A 19,794-nucleotide genomic window follows, 5' to 3' on the forward strand; every position below is an offset into this window, starting at 1 on the left:
CAAATGTCTCTTTCCTGGTCTCTCCCTTCTCTCCAGTGCTGGGATTCTTCATCTTCTCCATATTGTTCATTTCCTGACTTTGGCTGGAAAAACTCTCCTTCATCTCCATTCTTTTCATTTTTTTTTCCGTTTTAATTTCTCAGCTTCTCCTTCTCTGTATCAGTTACATTGGTGGACGGTCCTGTGGATCCCTTTTTTCCCTTTTCCTGCTAGAAGTTGCTCTGCACAAAATTGGGTAAGAAAATGGTGTGAATTCAGGCATTGCATTTCATACCCAAAGCCACATGAGAGATTTTTGTTTCATTCTCCCTCCTACATCCCCCAGATACCTAACTGATCTCAATTAAACTCAGGTATGAGCTAGCCTGATGATTACCTGGGAGTACATCATGCTGATGGCAATTGAGATGTAGAATTGGGTTGGTTTGTGGGCTCCACCATAGCAAGACCAAGTTCTGATGAAGCCTTCTTAAAGTGAAGTTGAAATGGCTATGAATCAGGTAGGGTTTCGGACTTCAGCATAACTTTATCATCTAAGCAGTGAGACAGCCCTTGGTCTGTAGTTATATGTAGAAATAGTGATTCCCTAGCATTATGAACAGATCTGACCCATCTATGACTTAGCAGGTATTCCCTAGAGAGGGGCCTGATGCACATAGACCTTAAATGATTTGCTCAGGGCCACACAGTTAAGTTCCAGTGGTAGAATTTGAATTCAGGTCTTTCTGACTCCAAACCCAGCATATTATCTACTGCCCCCAGGCTTTCTCTGCCTCCTGAAGTTATAAGACTGTTATCTGCTCTGAGCCCAAGGGAAGGGCCCCATTGCCTACCACCTTTCTGGAAATAGGAAGTTCTGAGGACCTCCCAGAATTGTTGAAGGGGTGCTGTGGAAGGAAGACAGGGTGGGGAGTTCCAGAGCTAGGGAAGGAAGCTTTGTGTACTTTTGTTTATCCTTCCACACTCTCCATTTCCTTTTGTGGAATTAATTCATGCTTGAGATCTTGAGTCCCAAATGTTAGGTGATGCGTTAAGGTTAGGCTAAGAGTTCATTGTTAAGTTCAGAAAAGGGGTCATATCTGCCAGGAAGGATAACTTACTAGGCTATTAACTCTGACTACAATTTCCTTTTGTGTTACTGTCCCCATCCCTCCCACCCCCAGCCCTACTTATTGTTAAGCCCCTTAAGGGCAGAGACTGGCTTTTTCTTATCTATATCTCCAGTACCAAGTGCACTGACTGGAACCTAGTAGGTGCTTCATAAGTGTTGTGTGAGGGCTTACAAATCCCAGAGGGCAAGCAGCTGAATGAAGTGGAGCCAGTTAGAGTTCATGGGAGTTGGGGAGCTGAGGAAGTCAACATTTCTCCTGATTTAGGAGAATAAATTTGTGGCAGATCAGGGGCTGGATTGGGTTGGCTAGGATAGCTAAGGGAATAGGAAGACACTTCCTATCCCAGGCGTTTCCAAGACTAATTGAGGGCAGCAACTAGGAGCACCTTGAGGACATTCACTGCTGAGGAGTGAAAACTCTGAGAAGTTCTAAGTTTTTTTTAATCACTCCCTTTACATCTAAGAATTTTACATTTTCATTGAGCTGCTTTCATTTCATTTCCTTGGATAACTCATCTGCCTTTTACTTTTCACTTGCCACATACTAATGCTTCTGGTTTCAAGTCCTTAAGTCTCACAAATAATCACCAAAACTAAAAAGCACCTCATTAAAAATGCTGACTAGTTTTCAGGTAACCCACTTCTAGAAGTAGTTTGTCTTCTGGGCAAATAAGTATTTAGTTCCTATAGGGAACTATATACTATATAGTATATATTTATACTATATACTATAAAGCTATAGTTCCTATAGCTTTTCCCTATAGGGAAAGCTGGCTTATTGTACAAGACTCTCTGACTTTAGGGATTTGTCTCAAGGCCAAGTGTTGGGTTGACGGAGATGGGGAGGGAAATAGGTTTTAATACTCTGGAATTTGGGAGGTAAATAAACTTGGGAAGGGAACCAGAACCCTTTAGCATTGTTTACATGTGCCTGGTTGCTTCCTCAGTTGGGTGGCTTTTTGCCCTGTTGGCCAGATTTTTCCTAAAGTGTGGGTGTGGTCTGCCCAGCCCTTGCATAGCTGTGAATACGGCTCCATTCTGGAGTCTGATCACACAGCAGGCCTTTGGCCTCTGTGAAGTGGAAGAGTGTGGCATTGATTTGTTTCCAGTTTTTTCAGTTCAGCATGTAGCTGGTTTTCTCCTTGTTCATCCTCCCCTGGGTGACTTCAAGGAAAAGAAAGTAGCTCCATAGCCCTAGGAGACCCCTCGGAAAGAAACGGTAGTGGTGAGTGAAGTGCAATCAATTGAATCCCCTCCAGGAGTCCTGTCTACTGCCTTGCTCCTCTCCTCAGCTCAGGCTTTTCCTCATCTCTTCACAAGGCTTTGCTCTTTCTGTCTGTTCCTTCAAATTGATTTTGGCAGTCTCTTGTCATCTACTCTTCCTAGATGTTCTTTCTGCTTCTGAGAGAATTTCTTACAGATGCTAGTGAGCTCCTCTGATGCTTTTGATACTACAGTCACAGCTGTGACCCGCCCCCCCCCCCCAACTTGGATGTGGCTTCATACTGTATTTCCCTATCCCCTGCAAAGCTGAGAGCAGGATTGGGGAAGTAGAGCAGCTGGCAGACACTGGATTGGCAGAGGCTGGAGAACCTTGGTAAGAGGGGCATTCACCTGGGTATCAGAGGTAAAAGGGTATGCTGTCTGAAGATGTCTTCAGTGGTTATCATAGGTCCTCTCCCCGGTCACCCCCTGTTCTGAGTTCTGATTGGGCCTTGAGGGTTCTTGCCATGGTATCTGATCTATCTTTTCTTTTTCCATCAGGCATCATTTGGGTAGTCAGCAATGTAACTTCTGGGGCCAAAGCTGAATCATAATAGTGCCTTTATAAAGAGATTCAGTTCAATAGGCATTTATTGCCCTGTGCCACAGATAAATACTGCTCAGATGACAGGGAAACAGGCAAATTGGAGAGCTCCCACTTTCAGCAACTTAGTTATGCTGGGGGAGCACCGCATGTACGAGGAAATACAAGGTAGCTTAAAGGTGGAAAAAGTGATTAAAAACTGAGAGATTAGGAAAGGATGATGCTTGAATGAACCTTGGTGGCATCAGGAATTCTTAAGATGAAGAGATGAGGAGACAGTGAATTGTTCCAGTCACTGGGGGCAGCGATGAAATTGTGAGTTCACGAAGCATCCGTTAGGAGTCTGCAACTGTCAGATTGGAGTCAGATAGCACACTGGCCAGAGATAACTATCACTTCCTAGACTCTGGTAGAATCTTAGAGCTGGATCAGGCCTCAAAGGTCACCTGGCCCATCCCGTACCTGCATCAGGAATCCCTGCATTACATGCCCAGCTATGGGTCCTCCAGGGATGGGTAAATCCATCTCCTGAGCGACTCTCCCCCTTTTGGATGGCTCCAGTAGTTAGGAAGCTTTCTTTTTGTCCGGCTGAAGTCCACCTTCCTGTTGCTTCCATCCATTGTCCTTTGTCTACTTCAGTTTCCTCATGATGAGGCCTCTCAGTGTCAAAAGATAGTAATTGAGTCTCCTGTAAATCTCCTTTTTAGGCTAAACACTCTTGGTTCTTCTAGTTAATCTCCACCTGGCATGCTTTTGAGTCTTCTCATCATGTCGGTGGTGGTCACTGTCGCATGCTCAGAACCGGCATTTCCCAAAGTACTTCAGATAGGGTCTGACCAGGGTTTGGAATGCAGTGTGATTGACTTCTCTCTCATTCTCGGCACTAGATTTCTTTTAAGGCAATCTGGAATCAAACTGGGTTTGATGTTCTAGCAAGGGAGACATCTCTCCATTTTGTACTTGTATGGTGTTTTCTTTGGAACCCAAGCACAAGATTTACATTTAGGCCCCTTCAGTTCCATGTTTTTGGATGTAGCCCGTCGTTCTTATCTCTTGATCTGTTTTTGGTTCCTGCCGCTGATGTGCGGCATATTAGCTAGCTTTATGTCATGTGCTGGAGGCGTATCCTATCCTATCCTCTCTGTCACGAGCACAAGTACTGAACAGAACAGCCTCTAAGGTGTATTACGTGTCCCTGGGAGACTGAACAGGCCTGGCTAAGCGGGGTGCACGGCAAAGCTCTGACTCCTTCACCCTGGCTGCCAGGAGCAGTGTAGCCCTCTGTCCAGAGGTCACATGTCTTCTTTCCAGATCACCTCTGTGCAGATTAGAGAAGGCAGCTATTCTCTTTCTCATTTGACAGAACCTCTCCTGGAAGCTTGGGGAGTTTATGATTTGCTCAGAATGCCCCCTACAAAATTCTGACAGCCGAGTCAGGAGGCTGTGGGTCTTGACTCCAGTGTCTGATCCTGCACATTACTTTCAGTTCTCCTGTGGAAGATTTGATCATCTCCACGGGCCTTTCCTCAGATCTCAGCTATGATCCTCCAATCTTACCTTTCCCATGTTCTTTTCACAGTGTTCTCTGTCATTGGAATGATGGCTAAGATCAAGCAATTGGAGACTAATTTTGCTCTCTGCTTTATGTAAAAGGATCAAAGAGGAGTCTAACCTCTGGAAATAGTTATTTAGGTCTCCTTCCTCCAATCCAGAAAAAAACCCACCTAAAGCTATTTGATGTAGAGTGTGGTGCACTGAAAAGAGGACTGAACTTGGGAGTCTCGGGGTGTGAGTTCAAATCCTGTCACCACTTACCACTTGGGGGACCTCGTACAATTCACTTCACATCTTGGGTCCCAGGTTCCCCTCCTGAAAAACAATGGGGTTGGACTAGATGGCCTCTGCGACCCCATCCAGGAGTGTGGGGACACGTGGCATGCTGGCCTCACAGACTGTGCTTTTCTCCACAGCGCAATGTCCCTGATCTTCTCTCACTCCAGCCCCATTGTTTCAATCAAGAAGGACAAAAGGCACATGGCCGAGGTGAACGCGTCTCCGCTCAAGCACTTTGTCACCGCCAAGAAGAAGATCAATGGCATTTTCGAGCAGCTGGGGGCATATATTCAGGAGAGCGCTACGTTCCTAGAGGGTAAGTTGGGTCTCTGACTTAGCCAGTTGTAATGATAGAGTCCTGAGCATTTTATTTAGCCCCCACAGGATGTTTGGTGCCGTGGTTAGTTACCAGCCCCTTATGGATTCATCCCCAAACTCAATGTCAGGATTAAGAAGGTTCTAGGCCATGGGAGAGCGCCGTGAGGGTGGGGGCTGCTGCTTCTGTCACTGACTCCCGGATTCTATAGGAAACAACTACCAGGGAACCCAGAGGATCATAGGATTAAGAACTGGGGCAGGTGGAAACACCTAGCCCACTCCTACATTTGACAGATGACAAAGTTAAAGGCCAGAGAAACTTGCTCAAGGCCACACAATTCAAACCAGGTCATCCGACTCTAGATCCAGTGTTATGCTTGACCAATGAATGAGCTTCTTCTAAGAGGCTAACTTCTAATTTGGGGACAATTTCTGGTCCCAGACTGATGGGAAGAGGGAGTAGCTGCCTCTGGGCCTGCCCTTAGCCCTTTTGCGCTTCTCTCGCCTCCCCCCACTCTCCCTGTTCTGGCTGTACCTGCTGTTAAGCAGGATCATCAGCTTGAGCTGAAAGGGACCCTGGGGGTTCTAGAATCGAGCCCTTCTTACACAGGAGGACCCAGGGGTGCAGAGAGGTGATCTTACCTGATCAGGGTCACACAGGTGGTAACTAACAAAGCCAGGCTTTGAAGCCAGGTCCAAGCTCAGGGTTCTGCCACCTCCTAGCGTGTACACAACAGAATGAGGTTTAAACATGCCTCTGTTTCTCTCAGTGGATCCTGTCTCATTAGCATGGGCTCACTTTGCAAAGTCTGATCTGTTCTCAGCTGCCTTTCCTGTAAAGTGAGAGGGCTGGGCTAGACTGGACAGGCAGGCAACAGGCATTCATCAAGCACGTACTGTGTGCCAGGCACTGTGCTAAGCGCTTGGAGATAGACAGCCAAGCATAAAGACATTGCCTGCCCAACGTTCAAAGGAGGGCAGACAACATACAAAAGAGCTGGAAAACGGCCCGGGGGAGGTGGGGCATGGAGACAAAATTAGAGGCAGGTCGAGATGGGCAGTGGAGGCTGGCCAGCCCAGGAGGAGCTCACCAGCAGGAGAAGGGGCAGGGGGCGTTCTAGGAAAGGCAGCTGAGGCATGATGGCAAGGCTCAGGATCTCCGGGGGCATTTTCAGCCTTGCCATTCTATGATTCCATTGGATGACAGAGCAGACCAAGGGCTAAATTTAGAGCCAGAGGACTCAGAGTCCAGGCCCACTGCTGTTTACAACCTTTGTGACCTTTCGTCTCTCTGGTCTTCACTTCCTCATTTCTAAAGAGAGGAAGGCGGGGCTGGAAGGGTGACCTCTGAGCTCCCTTTGGCTCTCAGCAGGTACTCTGGGCTGTCGCCCACACGTTGTCAGGAGATCCCGATGCCACCCGTGGGGTGCTTCAGTCCAGCTCACAAGCCAGCAGTGAGTGTTCCACAGGGGAGCTGTCTTACACAATGGAAGCCTTTCTCTCATTATTCTGATTTCTTGTGAATTCTAGGTAGCCCCCAGGCTCTCCTCCTCTTCACTCTCACTGCGTGACTGGTCTGTCCCACTTCTTCTGGTCAGTTTGAAGTTTTGTCCAGGCCTCATTGGTGTAAGAAACTTCCAGGGCAGGGAAAGTCCTTCCACTCGTGCAGAGAGGCCACTCCTTTGTACCTTATAGTCTTAAGAGGTGCTCAGGCTGCTGAGCAAGAGGCTAAAAGTCTTTGCTGTGGTTACCCAGCCAGCATGAGTCCTGAGCCTGTGAGTCAGGAAAACCTTGGGTCTCATCCCCGATCCTTTTTAGACATGTTACCTTGAAAAAGGCCCGTCCCTCTGAGCTTCAGGTTCCTCATCTGTAAAATGGACTCAGTCCTATCACAAGCACCTACTTCACATGAGACAGTGTTCAGACAGGGCTCCTAAGCTTGGAAGTGTTCTGTGGCTCCAGAAGGATGTCTCTTTTTTAAAACTTTTTAAAAAATTATTTATTTATTTTTAGTTTTCAACATTTATTTCCACAAGATTTTAAGTTCCAAATTTTCTTCCCATCTCTCCCCTACCCCCCATCCCAAGATGGCATGCACTCTGATTGCTCCTTTCCCCAGTCTGCCCTCCCTTCTATCACTGCCCCCCCCCTTCTCTTATCTCCTTCCTTTCTATTTTCCTGTAGGGCAAGATAGATTTCTATGCCCCATTGCCTGTATATCTTATTTCCCCATTGCATGTAAAAACAGTTTTTAACATCTGTTTTTAAAAATTTAAGTTCCAAGTCCTCTCCCTTCTTCAGAGGGATGTCTCTTATAAAAAGCTGCTCTGTGAATGTAAGTTGTTGGGCATGTGCTACAGCCAACTCACATCCACTCCGGTTTTCTGTTGCTTTTTGGATCACCTGAATTTTGATTCTTAAATCCTCTTTTTCCATGATTCATAGCCATGGAGCATCCCAGGGGGAATATTGGTCTTCAAAAGGTGGGGTCTTGTGGCAGAGAAAAGTTTGGCATTATTGAAAACACTGTGTGATTTGCCAAGAATTATCCGGCCTGTTGTTCAGCTATTCACTTCTGGGTCCAGCTTGTCATAAACTACTGTGGGATTGAGGAAGGCTTCCGGATCGTGCCTCCAGGGACAGGGCCTTCCAAGTGTTTGTCTTATTGGACAGTACCAGACCTTCTCAGTGGGAGGGGCTGGCAGGAAGAGCAGAGCCTGCCAGACCCCCGGGTGCGCTCAGGATTATCCTGGATTAATATCGGGATGGGGGACACGTGATAGTGTCGGACCTTGATTTTGTGAGTTTGTTTTTAGTGCAGCACCTAGTGTCCAGCCAGGAGGGCTCCCGCTCATCAGTTAGACATTCCAGAGGCTCCAGTCACTGCTGTCACATCAAGCACATGGCTATAAAAGGGAGAAGTGTGTGACCTTGGGCGCATGGGCTGGGAGAGGGTGTTGGCTTTTTGGCTTCTGACGTTGCCTACTTAGCATTAGCAATGAGTCAAGTGTGCCAGGGCCGCCTGCTTCATGTGTGCCAATCAGCATGTTTCAGATGCTTTAGGAGTGTGCAGAAAATCTGGTGTGTCAGAGTGTGTGAAGGAGCTCAGAACGTTACCGACCTCTCCTCCCTTAGCACAGCTAACTGGGAGTTGCGTTCCACACTCTGCTAAGAATGAGACAAGCCTCAGTTCTTCTCCCATCTCTGCTGCTGCCTCAGTTTCTCTGTCTAGAAAGTTAGGCTCATCCTCACTGTCTCTCCTCCTTCTGTACTTCTGAGGAATAATGAGATAGTAAAGGTGTAGATGCTTATATCTCTTCTCAAGGGTGCCTCCTAGCTTCAGGGTTCCATTAATGTTTTTCTTCTGGAATTGTCTTGACTACCTGACCCTTTGTTTCATTTATTAATAAAAACCTCCTGTCAAACTTGAACTTCACAGATGAGGCCCAGAGCTAGAAGGAATGTCCACGGCCATTTGGTCTTCTTTGGCAGAAGCTTACCTTGGGGCCCAGGGAAGTTAGGTGATTTGTCCAAAGGCTCACGGGTGGTTTTTTTTTTGCTTGTTTTTTTATAAATAGTATTTTATTTTTTCCAATTACATGTAAAGATAGCTTTCAACATTCATTTTTATATGATTTTGACTTCTAAGTTTTTCTTCCTCTCCCCCTCCCCAAGACGGCAAGCAATCTGATATAGGCTAGACACATGCAGTCATATTAAACATACTTCCACATCAGTCATGTTGTGAAAGAAGAAACAGAACAAAAGGGAAAAACCACAAGAAAGAAAAAAAGAGAAAATAGTATACTTCTAATCTGCATTCAGACTCCATGGTTCTTTCTCTGGGTGTGGATGGCATTTTCCATCATGAGTCTTTTGAAATTATCTTGGATCATTGTTAATACTGAGAAGACCAAAGGCTCCCATTCATAAAGGTCAGAGGCAGAATTTGAACCCAGCTCCTCTGACTCCTTATGCCATGGTGCCTCTCCTGCATGTCTGACTCTGCCTTCATTTTGTTCCCACAGACACGCATAGAAATGTCGAACTCGATCCAGTCACCACGGAAGAGCAGGTGCTGGAGGTGAAAGCCTACCTGTCCAAAGTGAAGGGCATCAGTGAGGTCCTGGCCCGACGGCACATGAAGGTGGCCTTTTTTGGCAGGTGAGGCCTCGCCACCCTCAGCCCTTTTCCTTGGTTTACCTGCTGGTCCACACTGGAATAGAATTCTGAGAGTCCCCTTGGGACATACCCTCAAGGCCCCCTGGGTGGTCTCATTCACTCTGCTTTGGAGTCCAGAGAGCCCCTTTGAAAATCAAAGAGGATAAGGCGGAGCCAGGCTTCGTCAGCAGACTGAGCACATGTGGGCAGTCTGGGAACCATGCGTTGGAATGTCAGGGAGCAGCAGGGAATGAGTAATTTAGCTGCTCAGCCCCTCAGTTTGCTTCATTCTTGCCATAAGAGGTTGATAGTACTGGATCTTTTTGGATATTTGACTCTATTCCCTAAATGTTTATTAAGTATCTGCTTTGTACAGAGCCCAGGTGCTTGAAGGAGATAGAAGGTGTAAAGGAGACACAATCCCTGCTCTCAGGGAGCTGACAGTCCAGGTGGGAGAATAAGAACCCAACACATAACAGTGCACAGTATTACCTGATAAATGCACGAAGCACGCACAGTAAAACAAGACATTGTGATGTCACCAAAGTAAAGAGGTTGTTGTGAAATGCTGTGAAAATGAGAGCGGAGCAGTAGAGAAGCTTCCGGTGTGGGCTGGGGACAGATATGTCACGCACAGAGAGGTGGAAGGAGGTGGACGCCATGGCTGATGAGTCAGCAAGAGGAGCTATTTTTAAAAGGACTTAATATCCTGGGGTGTCCCAGTGGCGGGGGGAGTGCCTCACTGGGCTGTTGTGAGGAAAGTGCTTTGTGAGCCCCCAAGCATGTGGAAAACACACACACCTCACGGTAGGCTGTAGCAGAACTCTTCATCCTCCCCTGCGTGCTCTGCACGAATTGTCACCTGTGTGTGGCAGGAGGCTCTGCGTTTTTAAAGGGGTCAGAGTTAGAGAACAGCATTGGAAACTGAAAGAAATAAATGGGTGCAGGTTTAGTTTTTAATCATTAAAATTTTTAGGCCACCCCCCCTTAATAAAACTAGAAAGAATTTAGGATTATTGAGCCTGAAAAAGAGAAGAAACTGGGGGCCCCCAAAGAGCCCTTTCAGATCTGGAAGCATCCTTTGGGGGCTCCCCTTGCAGCAGTGCACAAACTTCTAGACAGCTCAGTCTCGTGCTGAGTGGCTGCTGATGGCCTTCGATCTTTTCCAGGACAAGCAATGGGAAGAGCACCGTGATCAACGCCATGCTCTGGGACAAAGTCCTCCCCTCCGGGATCGGCCACACCACCAACTGTTTCCTGCGGGTGGAGGGCACAGATGGCCAAGAGGCCTTCCTGCTCACCGAGGGCTCTGAGGAGAAGAAGAGCGTCAAGGTAGTGAGGGCCTGAGGGAGCCCTGACACCCCGTGGGCCTCCTGGGGGACTGGTCACTACTGGCACATTCATTCTGATGGTGGGCAGACCTGGAGAAGGGCCCCCCAGACCTCAGGAGGCATCCTTCCCTGCCTTCTTCCCACCCTCCAGGGAAGAACACGTGAAAACCTAGTTCAGACATTTGTCTCCAGAATGTGAAAGGGCTTTTGGACCGTAGGGAATCTAGACACCCACTCTTGATTCCTTGTGTGGTCATGGACATGTCATTTGATCTACTTTACATGAAGGACAAGTATATGTCGTTTCAGATGGTTACACTTACAACGTTCATTAAGATCTTTTTCTCCCGTCATGGGTTGGAGTTGTCCCGGAATGCTTGTAAACATTTGTGTAGGAGTTTGCACTTTGATTTTCTTCAGGGAGGGAGTAACAGCAACCCATATCTTCAGACTTGCCTGGTAGCTCAGCATCTTGGAGAGTTTCCAGTCTGTTCATTTGTGAGGTGTTACAGGATTGGAGAAGGACTCAATGTCCTAATTTTCAGAAAAGGGAAGAGAATGGTGTCTGCAAACTGTAGGCCCCAGGGAGCTTGACTTCAGTGCCTACAACAGTTGTAGAATGTATCACTGAAGGGCTGCTACATGAGCATCTCTGCAAGGAAGGAGGGAGCCAAGGGTGCATTAAGAGGCACAGAGGGTCAGTACAGGGGAGCTGACGGTCCTGTTGTAGTTGGTCCTGGCCAGACTGGATTGTGTCCAGCTCTGAGTGCCACATTTTAGAAAGGATATTGACAAACTTGGACAGTGTCCAGAAGGGGCACCCAGAATGGCACAAGCTGCCATGTCCATTTTGTGCAGGAGGATCAGCTGAAGACATTGGCATGAGAAGGGACACACATGCCAGCTCTCTGTAAAAATGTGGAGCCCTGTGTTGCTGTCCCTGCACCGTGACATCAGTGGGCACACAATGCAGATAGGCATGGTTAGGCTTGAGATCAGGAGACACTTCTTCACAGTTGGAACTGCCTTAGGAGGTGGGATGTTCCCGATCACTGGAGGCCTTGCATCTTCAGCTGGTTTAGGTGGCCTCTTAGGCCCATTATGCCCCAGACTCTATGCCTAGGACTCTGGGATCTCACTCTGCACTGCAGCTGGTTGATCACTTAGGAGGCAGCTCCTGAATCTTCCCTCATCTTCCTTTCCCTTCTCCCAACAGACGGTAAACCAGCTGGCCCACGCCCTTCACCAGGATGAGCTCCTAAATGCTGGCAGCCTGGTGAGTGTGATGTGGCCCAATTCCAAGTGTTCTCTTCTGAAAGATGACTTGGTGCTGATGGACAGGTGAGCGAGAACGCAAGGGTTGTGGTGCCTAGGGGCGCGGGGTCCCGGGGGTGAGGAGAAGACCAGAGACACAAAGCAGTGTCGATAGCTTAGGGTGGACCAGCCAAGTCCAGGCCCCTCCTTCCCCTTAGAATAGCACTTGAAACAGTTTTCCAAATGACTTGCCAGAATCCATCTGCCTGCCAGATTGTCCTCAGTGTTGCCACACCTCTACACTTGTTAGTAGTCAGTGGTAATGAGGTGCAGTGGTTGGAATTGAACATTTCCTAAGGGTGATTTTTCACTTGCAGCCTTTTAATCATCCTAAAGGCCAAGCCTGACTTTGCTGTGCTCTGGAGGTTCATGCTCCATATGGAGGGATGATTTAGGGTCTTCTAATTCTTCCTCTTTCCACAGGGGAAGAAATGATTCTCCCCTTTGCTCTCTTTGCACAGTGATGACATGCCTTTTTTCCTTTTGTGACCTTTAGCCCTGGGATTGATGTCACTACAGAACTGGACAGCTGGATTGACAAATTCTGCCTTGATGCAGATGTATTTGTATTGGTGGCCAATTCAGAGTCCACACTGATGCAGACGGTAATCCCTCCCTGCCTTCTCCTCCCTGTCCTCCTCCCTCCTCTCCCCCACCCCCACTCAGGGGCCAGCCATGTTAGTGGACCCCTCTGAGCTAGGGTTTCCTCGTTTTCAGGAAAAGCAGTTCTTCCACAAGGTGAGCGAACGCCTTTCTCGCCCCAACATCTTCATCCTCAACAACCGATGGGACGCCTCTGCCTCAGAGCCAGAGTACATGGAAGAGGTGTGTGGTGCCCTGCCTAGTGCTGCCTGGCATGAGCTTGTCACTTTCCAGAAGAGGTTCACAGTGCTTTCAGATTGCCTTGGTATTCAAGGAATGAATCCAGCCAATGCAAGGAAGACACTGGGTTCAAGACAGCTTCCCAATCCATTCCCTCCCCCAGATGGTCTACACTGGCATCCTAGCATGTCAGAGCAGATTGCATGTAGAGATAGGGACCGTAGGTCATCTCATCCAACTCTGCCATTGTACAGAGAAAGAAGCTGAGGGACATGTCCAAGATCGCCCTAGTAGTGAGGGTAGACGAGGGGTGCTGCCTTTGGCCCTCTGACTCTCTTCATTACCTGGCATGTCTTCCCAAGGGTTCTGTGGTTATATACAGCATGCCATTTTTATGGGGATGGCAGGCACAGTTAGAATTTGGGCATGCTTTTCCACTATTGAGGAATAATACCCACTATTGGTGCCTACATGGCACCAAAGAGATTTATTTGCTTACTGCAGGTCACCACCGAGGAATGAATTATTGAGGAAGGGGGAGAGAAAGAACAATGTTAGATAGCAATGATTTGCTTTCTGGCTTTTGGCAAGCTTACAAAGCCCCTCTTGTTTTCCTTGGGCATAGAAATACCAGAAAAGGTGGCAGACTTGTAGTTTCCATACTCTGTATTTACCCCGCCCTCCTGGGGGTAGTATCTGCCCAGTGCTGGTGCCAGCAAGGGCCGGGTTGGTTTGCTGGGTGAGAAGAGAGGGGCCTCACTTTTCTCGGGCTTGGGCACCTTCCAGGTCCGGAGGCAGCACATGGAGCGCTGCACCAGCTTCCTGGTGGATGAACTGGGCGTGGTGGATCGGGCCCAAGCTGGGGACCGCATCTTCTTTGTGTCTGCCAAGGAGGTGGTCAATGCTAGGATCCAGAAAGCTCAAGGGATGCCAGAAGGAGGTAGTGGCAGCCAAGAAATCTAGCCAGGCTTGTTTAGTCTGGTAATGGGGAAGGGTGGTTTTCTTTCTTTCCCCATTCCCCATGAACAACATGAATGATTGGCAAGGGGGGCTGGGGGTGTGTGCCTGACTTGTACCTTCTGCTCAATAATTGTCCTGCTAATACTGAGCAATTCTCCCTAGGAGGCGCCCTGGCTGAAGGGTTTCAAGTGAGAATGTTTGAGTTTCAGAACTTTGAGCGGAGGTTTGAGGTAAGCCCTCCCTGTCCTGCCCTGCCCTCCCCCGCCTCGCCAGCAGCATATGACTCAAGGGCTCTTCTCTCGCAGGAGTGCATATCACAGTCAGCCGTGAAGACCAAGTTTGAGCAGCACACTGTCCGAGCCAAGCAGATGGTGGAGGATGCGCGCCTCATCATGGATTCTCTGCATGTGGCCGCGCAGGAACAGCGGTGAGGGCAGGGAGGAAATCTGAAGCCTGCTTGCCCGGGGGTGGAGATGGACCTATCATCATCTGAGATTGGTCATTACAGTTCTTGGGTTCAGCTGCCCTTGTCTCCGTTACTGTGGTGTCTGTGCTCATCATTCTCCTGGGTCAGCTTACCCAGCTCTGTGTTGGTTCATCTGCATCTAACCGGGCCTCTGAATGCTGTTCATTCTCCATTTCTTAAAGCATAATGAATGATATTCCGTGGCACATCTGTTCAGCTGCTACCTACTTAATGGACAGCTTTGTTTCTAGGTTTTTTCATACCGTATACATTATTGCTGGGAATGTTTAGGTGTATATCAGGACTTTGTCTCAGATACACTTGAGGGTGTGTGCCCATGGGTGAGAATGCGGAGTCAAGACTGCCAACAGTTTATTCAGTTTTCTTGCATTATTCTAAATTGTTTTCCAGACTAGGTGGACAAATTCACAGATCCACCGATGGCATGTTAGTGGGCCTGCTTTCCCACAAACTCTCCAGCATGGACCATTTCATCATTTTATTATTTTTGTCAATTGAATAATAGAATTTTAGAGATGCAGTTCTCTTACACAGTTAATGAGCACCTACTGCATGTACGACATTGTAGAACAGACTCCAGTGATCATCAGATCTATCTACCTTATTTTATAGGGAACAGGCCCCTGGAGCGAGTGACTTGCCTAAGGTCACTAGTTATTTTGAGAGTTGAGACTCTGCTGACTCTCGTGAGCCCGATTCCATTGCTCTTTGACTAGACCATATCAAGCCTTGTCTTGAAATTCCTGTAGAGCGTTAATTTATGGGTTTGGAACTCATTCCTGCTGGCCTCAGCAGTTGTAAGGTGGTCCGTTTTAAAAACACGCCTCACAAAGTCAGCCAAGCCCTGATTGAGCATCTGCTGCATGGCCAGCACACGGTGTGTGTGTGGGGGGGGGGCGGGTAAGAATGTCCCCTGTGAACAGATCTCTTTTACGACCCTCACTGTCTCTTTGGCGCCATGTAGGCACTAACAGTGGGCATGCTTTTCAACTATTGAGGAAGCTTGTGGAGGTAGATAGAATGCTGGGCTAGGGGCAGGAAGATGTGAGTTCAAATCTGGCCTCGGGTTCTTACTTGCTGTGTGACCCTGGGGAAGTCACATTCGCTTCGCTTTCCTCAGCGGTAACACGGGGATGATAACAGCATCTCCCTCCCAGGGTGGTTGTGAGGATCAGATGAGACAAGTTTTCTAAAGGTCTTAACATAGTGCCCGGCACATAGTAGGTGCTTAATAAATTCATCTTCCCTTCCTTATCTTTATACGTGTGATGGTAGGATTTGAGAGCCCCGTAGGCTGACATATCTCATAGGATTAAATCTCATAAATTCTAAAAAGACTTGCTTGTCTGTTCTTCATAATGAATACAGCAGTGAACTGTAAGAACTCCCAAATTCCTGATATTCCTGTTCCACTTCGACCAGCTCATGGAAGTCGGTTTTTTAATAGATGCCTTCTTTCTCCAGAGTTTACTGCCAGGAGACACGAGAAGAGAGGCAGGACAGGCTGGGATTCATTGACAAGCAATTAGAACTCCTAACTCAGGACTACAGGATTCGAATTAAGCAAATCACAGAGGAGGTGGAGCGACAGGTGAGCACTGACTGTGTCTCAGAACAGTGGGGTCAGTAATGCACACAAGGCCCCCTGGCTGCCATATATTAACTTGGCTTTAACATGTGTCGATGTTTTGTGGTATTTTATTTAATTATAGATTTCCCAGTTACATTTTAGTTTGACATGGGTGTTAGGGACTCTGGGGTGTTTTGGCCCATGTTGGTGGGGAGAGGACAGTGCCCCAAGAATAGTGATGAGGCTGAGGCCGGGGCAGCTCATCACTTAGCCAGGTTCTGCCATCACTCTCTTGGGTCTGGGTTCTGGCTCCAAGGTTCATTGGTCCTGTGACCTCAGCCAAGTCATTTCTCCTCATCTGCAAACCGAGAGGTGGATGGACCAGAGGCTCTCCAGAGCCCTTCTTCCGTCCCTCGCACTTTAGAACCCTCAGGTTGAGTTGTGAGCTGGTTGCAGGTGGGTCCAGCTTGGCCAGCCTCAGGAGCTCCCCTAGGGCTGCGGCATCAGCAGACGTTTGGTTTGGCTTTGTTTCCTGTAGGTGTCTAATGCAATGGCTGAAGAGATCAGGCGCCTCTCCGTGCTGGTAGATGAATACCAAATGGACTTTCACCCCTCTCCAGTGGTTCTCAAGGTTTATAAGAATGTGAGTCATTAAGCAGTGGACAGTTTCCCACCCTCCTGACCAGCTCGTCGTGGCCAGCACATGGAGTCCTTGTTACCGACCACTGACTCAGCCCTCAGCTGCTGGGGTGGCTCCTTAGGCCCTTAGTCCAATGCTGTGTCAGTTTCTTAAGTAGTCCATATGCTAGGAGGGTGGTATGCCTGCAGCAAATTCCAAGGAACACAGCTTCCCAGAGGTGGCTTTTCTAAACTCCAGGCATGTTTGTATTTGACTAAGAAACTCTTTCCTTAGGGAGGCCTTTGTCAGTAATGGTAATAATAGCTAGCATTTGTAGGTGCTTCAAAGGTTGCCAAGCGCTTGATGTACGTTAACTTGTGTGACCCTCACAATGACCCTTCATCTTCCCCTTTAGGAGTTACATCGCCATATTGAGGAGGGGTTGGGCCGTAACCTGTCTGACCGCTGCTCCAATGCCATCACTGGGGCCCTGCAGACCATGCAGCAGGACATGATAGGTTGGTATCCCCCCCTGGGGGCTTGGCCCAGCAGCCCAGTGGAGAAGGGAAGTCAGGCTGCCCTCAGGCTCCAGTCAAAGGGCATGTTGTGACTCTGGGCCCATTTTCACCTTTGCTGCCTTCCTTGTGACCCTCCGAGGGATCCACATGTTACAGATAGAAAGTTTGGCTTAACTTGGACCAATGAGAGCCTGGGGCTGACACCGTCTGTTAACACCTTGGGCCTCTTTAAGGCTGGCTCTTTGGCCTCCACTAACAAAGTCACCTCACGTGAAAAGGCTTCATAGAATGGTAGAAGGAGGGCTCAACTTGAAACCAGGCAACCTTGAGTTTATATCCAGCTCTAGATACATCAGTCACCATGGAAACAAGTTGAGTTATATAAACACGGGCAAGTCGTTTGCACTTTGCCCCCTCTGCCAGAAGAGTGCTGTTTGTACTATCTCCCACCAGCATGGGTGTAGATTCTAACATTTCTCCTTGGTCTTTGAGTTGCTACACCAAAAAAAATTTACCTCCTGGTAATGATCTTCTCTGTACTTAGCTCATCTGGTCCACAAGTGAGGCAGACAGACAGGGTCCCTGCTAGGGTCCGTCACCAGGCCCATATAGAACTCCCCTGGCCTAGCACGTCCATACCGCTGTGAGGGGATGGATGAGGGTTTCGGTGGAGGGCAGTGACACATGGGCCAGTAGGGTGACCATGAAGGTGATGGGAGTAGAATATACCTCTGCAAAGGACAAAAACATCTTTTGAGCGAGAAAGTGGAATAGAAATAATATGACAAACATACCTGGATGTATATCTCTCTCACTCTAAGGTTTAGAGGGTACTCTGTGTTATCCCATTTGACCATCACGACAGAACTGGAATGTAGGTGCTATTAACTGCTGCTGAGAGATGTTGAGTGATTTACCCAGGTCTCACCTACCTAATGGCTGAGGCAGGATTTGAACTCAGGACGTCTTGTTTCCAAGTCCAACGTTCCATCCACTGGGCCCCCTAGTTCCCTCATAGTAATGGAAGTCTTAGGTGAATTTAAGCAGCATCCAACTGTCCTTAAAATAATCTAATACAGAATCTAGTGTCAAATCATGTCTGCCTTCGGATTGGCTCAGAAGTCCATTTGGCTCATGGCGCCAGCAGAATTTCAGATTTTCTTTCCATAGCTAGTTGAAATTGTTATGGCGGGTGCCACCCATTAGCATCAGTTTCAGAGGGTTCTAATTGGGTGTATACTGACTCTTCTTCCTGTTTCTGATTTGTACCAGATGGCCTGAGACCTCTCCTCCCCGTAGCCCTGAGGAGTCAGATAGATATGCTGGTCCCACGACAGTGCTTCTCACTTAGCTATGACCTGAACTGTGACAAGCTCTGTGCCGACTTTCAGGAAGACATTGAGTTCCACTTTTCTCTTGGATGGACTATGCTTGTGAATAGGTTTCTGGGACCAAAGAACAGTCGCCGGGCCTTGATGGGCTATAATGACCAGGTAAGAAACCTCCCTGCCGGCAGAGAGAGACCCCTCGGTTGGGAAGGGGAGTGTGAGGATGCTGCTTAGCTTACAGAACCTCAGAGCAAGGAAGGCTCTCAGTGGATGTGATGGTCAGCTCGGCTCTGGCCAGGCAGGATAATCTCCTCTGCAGCTTGTCCGGCGAGTGTTCTGCGGCCTCCCTCGGGCCCCTCTGCGGAGGAAGAGCCCTCCTGCCCCACTTTGGCACATGCAGACACTGCCTGCGCTGCTCGTCCTGAAGCGTCCTGCTCCCTGGCCTTCAGCCTCTTCCTCCAGTTGTCCGGCTCACATTCTTCCTGCTCGTTTTAAGCCTCTTCTCTTGCCCTGTCTGTGTGGTTGAACTCACGCTCACCCCATCCTTCCTCCAGTGTCAGGAAGTCTATTCTGGAGTTAAGAGGGATTTCTCTGAGGCATGGACACTGGGGTCAGAGGTCACTTTGCCCTTCTTTCTTTCTCTCTGTCTAGATTCAGCGTCCCATACCTTTAACTCCAGCAAACCCTAGCATGCCTCCCTTGCCTCAGAACTCTCTCTCCCAGGAAGAGCTCATGGTTTCCATGGTCACTGGCTTGGCCTCCCTGACCTCCAGGACCTCTATGGGGATCCTCGTTGTTGGAGGAGTGGTGAGTAGGGGAGCATGTGGGGCGGAGGGGAGCGGGAGATGGTGCTCTTGGGCCACTACTGCTGACTGACTGTATGTCATAACCAGTTACAGAGGAGGTCTCCAGGTGCCACTGTTTGGCTCCCAAACTGCCCCTTGTGGTGGAATTCTTTGATAGTGAATCCCTGCCAGAAATCAGTCCCTCAGAGATGCATTGGGGCCGTTGAGGCCCATCTTCTCTGGCTGACAAGCAGAAGTGAAGCAGCCCCAGCGGGAAAAGAGGCAGGCGTGATGAATGCCAGGCTCAGCCTGGTCCTCCTCTCCCTTCACGCCTGTGGCTGCAGCAGCTGATTGGGCAAAGGCAAGGCCGGCAGGAGGAGCTTAACCACAGACACAGGCCAGGCCCTGCCTCCAGCTTCAGCTCACTGTGCATTGGGCTTTTCTTCATCACAACCCCAGGCTCTTTGCTCTTGTTTCTGCGTTTTCCTCCCAGTCCAATCAGTACTTCCACAGCCCCTCGCCCACATGGCCCTCTCTCAGGCCACAGGTCTGCCCTCTTCTGTCCTCTCACAGCCACGCCCTGGGCCAGGCCCACTTTGCCTCTTTCCTAGACTACACTATAGACCATAGAAAATGTTTATTAATAGATTCCTTTTGTTTTTATGTCATATAACTCTCTCCGGGTATCCCTCCCATCTCTTGCCAAGGAGCCATCCCATAAAGCAAAGAATATCTTTTAAAAGAAAATGAGGAAGACAGAAACCCCAATAAATGGATCATGACATCAAAGCAGACTGAAAAGCTATGCAGTGTTCCATTGTTGCAGAGAG

At 48.5% G+C, this 19,794-nt stretch overlaps 1 protein-coding gene across 4 annotated transcripts in view; it reads left to right on the top strand.

The window, feature by feature from the left end:
* MFN2 (mitofusin 2) overlaps positions 1 to 19,794 on the top strand; it is a 30,760-nt gene that overhangs the window by 1,517 nt on the left and 9,449 nt on the right. For 2 of the 4 annotated variants that reach the window (XM_036743455.1, XM_036743456.1), the window contains exons 3-17: positions 144 to 235; positions 4,889 to 5,067; positions 9,098 to 9,233; positions 10,400 to 10,562; positions 11,778 to 11,902; positions 12,372 to 12,480; positions 12,593 to 12,700; positions 13,484 to 13,637; positions 13,820 to 13,887; positions 13,963 to 14,084; positions 15,609 to 15,735; positions 16,253 to 16,357; positions 16,749 to 16,851; positions 18,124 to 18,344; positions 18,831 to 18,986. In XM_036743455.1, coding sequence (XP_036599350.1) covers positions 4,893 to 5,067; positions 9,098 to 9,233; positions 10,400 to 10,562; positions 11,778 to 11,902; positions 12,372 to 12,480; positions 12,593 to 12,700; positions 13,484 to 13,637; positions 13,820 to 13,887; positions 13,963 to 14,084; positions 15,609 to 15,735; positions 16,253 to 16,357; positions 16,749 to 16,851; positions 18,124 to 18,344; positions 18,831 to 18,986 — 1,872 coding nt within the window. In that variant the 5' untranslated portion in view covers positions 144 to 235; positions 4,889 to 4,892. The remainder of the gene's footprint in view (positions 1 to 143; positions 236 to 4,888; positions 5,068 to 9,097; positions 9,234 to 10,399; positions 10,563 to 11,777; positions 11,903 to 12,371; positions 12,481 to 12,592; positions 12,701 to 13,483; positions 13,638 to 13,819; positions 13,888 to 13,962; positions 14,085 to 15,608; positions 15,736 to 16,252; positions 16,358 to 16,748; positions 16,852 to 18,123; positions 18,345 to 18,830; positions 18,987 to 19,794) is intronic. The other 2 variants (XM_036743457.1, XM_036743458.1) reach the window with 1 other exon arrangement.

This window comes from Trichosurus vulpecula, chromosome 2 (genome assembly GCF_011100635.1).
Source record: "Trichosurus vulpecula isolate mTriVul1 chromosome 2, mTriVul1.pri, whole genome shotgun sequence".
Taxonomy (NCBI): domain Eukaryota; kingdom Metazoa; phylum Chordata; class Mammalia; order Diprotodontia; family Phalangeridae; genus Trichosurus; species Trichosurus vulpecula.